The sequence below is a fragment of the Momordica charantia genome (genome assembly GCF_013281855.1).
Source record: "Momordica charantia cultivar OHB3-1 chromosome 9 unlocalized genomic scaffold, Mcharantia_2.0 BLBB01000009.1, whole genome shotgun sequence".
Classification (NCBI taxonomy): Eukaryota; Viridiplantae; Streptophyta; class Magnoliopsida; order Cucurbitales; family Cucurbitaceae; genus Momordica; species Momordica charantia.
The window spans coordinates 15,245,947-15,253,012 of NW_028275167.1; the positions used below are offsets into that span (position 1 = coordinate 15,245,947).

The window sequence follows — 7,066 nt, forward strand, 5'->3', positions numbered from 1 at the left end:
AAACATTATTTTAATCTTCTTAGTCAACCTTTGACATTCTCGGGTCAAAGTCAACTATTTGACTTTTTCCGAAATCTGACTTTTTGACTCAATCCATGCCTTCAATGAATCTGCATTCATAATTTTAATATTTAAATCCTATTTAAATATTTTGACCAAATTTCTCAATTGATATCATTTGTCAATTACTTAATCATATCTCATATGATTAATCTAATTCGTACGATTCAAATTATTCCTTCAAATTATTCCAAATTTATTTCTATATGAGCTAGTAGGAGACCTTATGGACCTATAGATCATGAGCTCCAACGATCCGAGATTAACCTGTTAAACTCTTTAACATAGTTAACCAACATTTGTTAACTACCGGGTCACTCCACTAAAGCCCGTAGCTGCACTCTCCTTACTATAGATATATTATGTCCATTTGATATAACCATGATCGGTAAGTCGACCCTTTACAGGTTGTTCGTAATTACAGATGGGTCAAAATACCGTTTTACCCCTGTAATTACCTCTTGTTCCTTAAGTCCCACTGATCCTCTACTGAACAATGATTTGTAGTCCAACTATCAAATTAAAAAACTCTCTCAAACCTTTTGATGAGGGTGGTACCAAATGTTCAAGACCTGGATTCAGCCTTTAAGAGAACAACCTCTCCACTATCCCATAATTGGGTAGGAGTGAATTCCTTCTTGCACCCTACGTCCTTAGCTATCTACCAGGTCTTACTCTTGAAATGGGAAGCTTATTGAGCCAGTGCTATTAAGCTGCTCTCACCCATGCAGATCTAAGGATAATCTCGAGTAAACAAAAGTTCATAGTTAGCTTAGGATTAAGATCGAGTTACCTAGGCCATCATAGTCAAGATAGTCAGTTTCAGACAGTAAACAGTGTTATAAAGTAAAAGTGACTATCTCATGGTCCGATCTTATGCAAACTTTTTGCTGGGACACCCGACTCACATGTCTTCAGATGAACGAACTAGGATCACATCGTTTGTACTAGCTACAAAATTGGGCGCATCCATAATGTCCCAAGAATAAGGACATAAAACCAAACAAATAATATTTTTAAACTAGTATTGGCATGGCTCCATTTGAAGCTCTATATGGAAAACAAATGTAGATAGAAGTAGGAGAGCGAAGTTTATTAGGACCAGAATGAATGCCTACGAATGAGGTTATTCAATTGATTCGTAGGAGAATGCAAACAGCCCAAAGTAGACAAAAAAAATGTTGATAATTGGCGTAAGGATTTGGAATTCAAAGTATGAGATCATGTGTTTCTTAAAGTAGATCCTATGAAAGACGTTTTGAGGTTCGGAAAGAAGGAAAAATTGAGTCCTCGATATATCGAACCTTACGAGATTCTAGAACGCATTGGCCAAGTAGCATATTGATTAGCACGGCCACCAAATATGTCACCGGTACATAATGTGTTCCATATGTGTCGATGTTATGAACATATGTATCATCCTCTTTCCATGTTTTAGATCCTAAGTCACTTCAACTGAATGAGGATCTTTCTTACAAAGAGAAACCTATATGTATCATTGCCTAAGAGACGAGGAAGTTGAGAAATAGAGAGATTCGTATTGTGAATGTTATGTGGAGGAAGCACTCAGTATCTACAGTAACGTGAGAAACAAGAAAGATAATATGGAGAATATCCCGACCTCCATTATGAATCGCAGGTAACTTGCGAGGAAAAAAGTTATTTTAAGGAGGGTAGATTATAGTGCCCTGCGTTACCTTTAAGAGTATTTTCGTGACTTTATATTATTATTATCTTACAGTTAAGCTAGTCAAATCTAATCAACTTTATGTCAATAAACTTTAATCCATCTTAGGTAATAATTGGGTTCATGTTAATTTTATTTACCTGTTAAAACACACTTAGTGATTTATCTTATTCATGTTTAATTAATTGTGTATGTAATAAAAAATAAATATGCATGAGAAATTAATGAGGTTAGCATGATTATAATTGTACTTATGTAACAAAATTAGCAATAGTACCTTAGTAATTAAATAAATGTGCTGAATTATAGTAATTGTAATGGTGGAGTTATTTGAGTATTTATAAAGTTTCATACATTTTATCCAAAATTTTTTTATAAGGTAATTAACCAAGTAAAACCTCAAATTACCTTTCTTTTACTATTTACTTTTCTATCTTTGTCAAATTAAGTTAATTTGGGGAATATAGAGAGTTTTACTTTAACTCATAACCATAATTAGAAAATTTAACTCACATCCTACCCAAGAGTCACATTGATTAATTAAGTTGGGAATTCAAAAAATTTCTCATTTCCCACATTAAGTTGTCCGCCATGGAGAGAGAAGAAGTTTGTTCCATTTTCCAAGATTCAAGTTTGTTTCATATTCCAAGTCATTCTCCTTAAGTTACTTATGTTTGTTCCATTCATTTTTCTCCGAGAACAACTCAAACCAAATCTGAAAATTTATCTCCATCATCCATCTTAGTACTGTAAATCACATCTTAGAAGGGAGAAATAGTTGTTTTTCCAAGTTCCTTCAAGGTCGTTCATCGATTTCACCTTTTCGGTAAGAAACGGTTTCTTTTAGTCTTATTTTGGCAATGGTTTTTTTCTAATAATTTTTATAGAACCTAAGCATGATCATATACATTTTTCTAAGGTTCTCATCATCATTTCAAGCTCTCTTAGTTGATGGAAAATTTTCTCATTCTATTATTTATGGTAGAGAGGAAAACGCACCAACGGTAAGCATCATTCTTTCTTGTGTAAATTATTTTTAGGGTTCATTATTATGACAAAATATGTAATGTTTAGGCCTTATTTTGTTAATTTGAGGTCTGAAAATCAGATAAAATAGGATACCTCCATAACAGTTTTTTACGGTTTATGTTATTTACATAGTTTTAGATTGTTTAGTATGAAAAATTGGATTGTTAATTCAGAATTTTTTAGACCATGACCAGCACCTTTAAACTAGCCTAAAATATATTTTAATTTATTAAAATTGATTTTTATGATTAGTTTTACATAGGACTTAAAATTGTGAAAACTAGTGCTCTGTGTTTTCTTAGTTTTTTGTAAAGTTGCAAAATCATTAAATTATTTTTATAGGTATTATAGAATAAAAATCAGAGGCTAATATGAAGATTTAAAAATACTTTTCCCAAATTTAAATATTAATTTTATGATTATTATGGACTAGGTTAATTATTATGAGATTTATACTAGTAGAATAATGAACCTATTTAGTTATGAAAACTTATTGGAGAAAACTTAGTTTAGGTAATTGAGTCCAATTTTAGTTGTGTTATTTGTTATTAGGAAGCTTTAAGGAATTACCTTTAGTTAACAAAATTCAGGTAGGTTGATTCTATTATAAGTTACCGCATTGTATGTTTTGTTTTATTCTTGATTGATTACAAGTGAATTATGTTATATGTTCCTTGTTTTGTTATTGAATAATGTTATTCATATCGCTTAATAAATATAATTTGTTATTGAATGGTGATTGTGGCTATATTTGATGTATTGCAAAGCATATTATGATTATGTGGTTTTATCATGTCATTTTAAGTATGTTTAATAGCAAAGCATATTTGGGTAAAGCATGACATAGCTAAGGTGTCGTCTCTCCTTCGTGAGTTCGAGTCTACCAAAGGAGTCCTTTCTCACGATATGACAAGCAAAATCTTGCACCCTTACCTTTCTTTAATTTCACGGCAGACTGAAGAGAGCAACCCAAAAACAAAAAACCAACTCCTCTCTTTCTAGGGTTGAGTAAGATGCTTATATATGCGGGATTTAGGGTTGTTCAATTTGGACCAACTAAACAATAATGACTTAAAGAAGTGGGTTGGAAACACAAGCTTTGGGCTTCATATTCCAAAATGGCCCAATCATATGAGACATGCAACAAGTTTATAAATGAGTTAATTTTTAGTTATTTCATAACAAATCATTTAATCCAAAAGTGATTAGTAAGAAGTTAACTCTAACACTAAGGAATGAGACTTTAATTATTTGGACTGGGTAGGACGATGAGGGTGAGTTGTAAGCAACAAGAGGTAAGTTGATACGACTACAATATATTTTATTTGTAACATAATTTTCTTAAAAATAAAACAAGGAAAATATAACAAACCTCCCAAGGATAAAGAAAGTAGCCACAAACAATGAGTGGCATACAAATAAAACATATTATATTGAAGCAAACATAATAATTAAGCTTCATCACTTTTACAACGCAACCCTTTATTTAGTTTTCACGCATCCAAGTATACTACACAAAGATACTTGATCAAGCCCGAAAGACTGCTTCATAACGCTGAACTCTGACGCAATATAATAAGCTATATAGAGGGATGAAGCTCATATTAAGACCCTTAAAAGTTATCATTTAAGGTAAGATTCGATGTCCTTGGTGACACCATTCATGATGTCAAGGTACTTGTAAGGATAAGGAGCGCTATCATTGAGTTTCTCATATTCGATGGACAAAATTGCCAAGCAATAATTGGGACTCTTTGGCACAGCTTGATATGTTGCATTGAAAGTTTTGTACAAGTTGAATACATCTCCTTCAAATCCGATCATGATCATTGCTAATTTCTCGTCATCAAATTCCACTCGATCCTTATAAACTTCAGCCTCACAATCTTAACAAATCATATATAAAAATAAATATAATGATAGCTAAGAGCATCATTTATGGAAAAAAAAAGAAAAAACGAAAAAGATATCCATGTGATAGATTGTTATTTAAACATACCAGGAGTGGTATAATTCCAGATCTGAACAGAGCCATGGCCGTGGCTATCCCAATCACCTCCTTGAACTTCAACTCGTTGAATGAATTTTGGGGAAATGTTGGGAAGATTAAAAGATTGATATTTGAAGACTTTGTAATATTTCTCAGCTATAGCATTTATCTCAATTTCGCTCACTAACTTTCCAGCAAGGTTGTATTCAAAAAAAAAAAAAAAAAGAAAGACACCCTTTCCAGCAAGAGACATGGTTTCAATTAAACTTTCCTTTGCAAAATAGACTCGCATACAATAAATAATGTTCAATTCCTTCCCCTTCTTATATAGAGTTATTTGGAATAAATTCTATTGTTATTTGTTAATTAAATTTTATGAATTATGTTATTATTTAAATTATTTGTTATTATTATTGTGATGGTGATAGAGACTAGAAAGTAGCTCTCTCGAGTGGTCATATCAATCATTTATTTGTTAAGAAAATTGATTTTTAACATCTCAAATATTGGAGTCTATTTTTATAGGTGATATTATCCCATCAAATTATTATGAATTGAAACTAAGGAAGCTACATGAGTTAAGCCACTCGAGACAAATTGTCCGGACCAAATCAGTACAAGTCGGACCAAACTTGATCAAGCTGATCCATTCGAACCAACTCTGGGAGACTTCAATAAATTAAAAGAATAAACCCTTGGTGAAAGGTACGCTCTCACAACTCTTAATCTTGCTACTCTTAGCGAAATTTTATGAGTGTAGCGAGATAAAGGGGCCAATTATTATTATTATTTTAATTTATATATTAATATATGGTGGCATACGTACATTTACAGTAATTGCCAAAAACACTGTCGAATTAAATTTCACTGACGTATTATTTTAATGTTTTATATCATATGTTGTTTTTCTAAATACTCTAATTAAATTTATTATGCTATACGTTATTTTATTTATCTTATATTCTTTCTTACATGCTTATATAATTAAATCGTAATACTTTTATATTTATAGTTACAAATATATTACATTAATCAGTAGATTTGATTATTTAATTTTATGGTCTTTATTTTATCATCCATGACAGATATTTTTTTTCTCTTTCTTTTTTCTCAAGAGGCGTACAGATAAAGCTGAAAAAGTTTTTCAGAAAAACTTACCTAACTGATGAAAAACTTTCCATAAGTTTCTTTTTCTCCCTTATAACCCTCCCTTTCTCATCTCTCTTTTTCTTTTTCTTTTTCTTTTTCTTTTTCTTTCAGAAAAATAAACAAAGGGGTGAGGAATTGAATCTAGAACGTCTAAGGATAAGTAAGATACCTCAGTCGTTGAGCTCAGTTGATATTTTTCATCCATTCTAATTCTCTCTTATAATTTTTTTTCTTCCTTTTAACTCTCCAACTCTTCTTTTGTCGTCATATCTCTCCCCTATTTTCTCTCCCTGTCTCTTCACTCCTCTCTTTCTCACCTTTTTCTTGTTATATCAAGTTATTTTTAGCAACAGTTATCAATATAAACATTAAACCTCCAGCATCCATAAAAAACTTATGGAAATTGATTGGCCAAAGATATGTTATATATATGTGTGTTGGAAATACCAAGTAAAAATGTAGTTTACAAAGCAAAATGTAAGAAATATCTTTTGCTAGAATTTAATTTATTAGAAAATATTTTATGAAATTAATTCACGTTTTTAATGTTATTAATTAATGATTTTATTAATGGTTTTAATGTTAATTTAAAACGTTAATTTATTAATTATATAACATTATAAAACGTTTGTTCATTAATTTTATGAAAATGTTACTCATTTATTTTTATAAAACGTTTCATTTTCTAAAACGATTTGGAGCCCTTTTAAATCCCACATTTTGGTGTCTCGAAAATAGAGGGAAAAATATATGTTTTGTGGGTTCGACTTTTCCAAATGTATTATGAGCATGTTCTTCGATTCCAATCCGCTCTGACGAGTGCACGTCCGTGTTGGGTGTTGTGTTAACCTTAGGGAGCAGCAAACTATATATGATTTACCACCGTGGTTGTGCCAAAATTGCTTTTAACGCAGTAGTTGATCCACGACACAACAATCATTTTCATCTAAAATGTTCTTCTATTTCTAACTATATATATATATATATATATATATATATATATATATATATATATTAAAATGCTACAATTTTGGAAAAATTTTTTTTTACCATTACGTCCCTTTATCAATTTTCAAATTTACTAAACATGCCATTTTTTTAATAACTGTTATTAATAATAATGTTGAAGTTATGAATACGAAGAGATTGAA

At 30.8% G+C, this 7,066-nt stretch overlaps 1 protein-coding gene across 1 annotated transcript; it reads right to left on the reverse strand.

The window, feature by feature from the left end:
- Positions 1-4,072: 4,072 nt before the first annotated feature.
- Positions 4,073-5,066, reverse strand: LOC111025106 (MLP-like protein 328). Its single transcript, XM_022302956.2, has 2 exons — positions 4,776-5,066; positions 4,073-4,662 (listed from the first exon to the last, which is right to left on the reverse strand). Exons 1-2 carry the CDS (start codon positions 5,056-5,058, stop codon positions 4,400-4,402), a joined length of 546 nt encoding a protein of 181 aa, XP_022158648.2. The 5' UTR covers positions 5,059-5,066; the 3' UTR covers positions 4,073-4,399.
- Between the last annotated feature and the right edge of the window lie 2,000 nt (positions 5,067-7,066).

What these genes read in the sequence shown, in the direction of transcription:
- LOC111025106 (XM_022302956.2), bottom strand. Translation starts at nt 5,058, where the DNA reads ATGCGAGTCTATTTTGCAAAGGAAAGTTTAATTGAAACCATGTCTCTT. An exon ending in CTGGAATTATACCACTCCTG is followed by an intron (nt 4,663 to 4,775) that starts GTATGTTTAAAT and finishes TGATTTGTTAAG; the next exon opens with ATTGTGAGGCTGAAGTTTAT.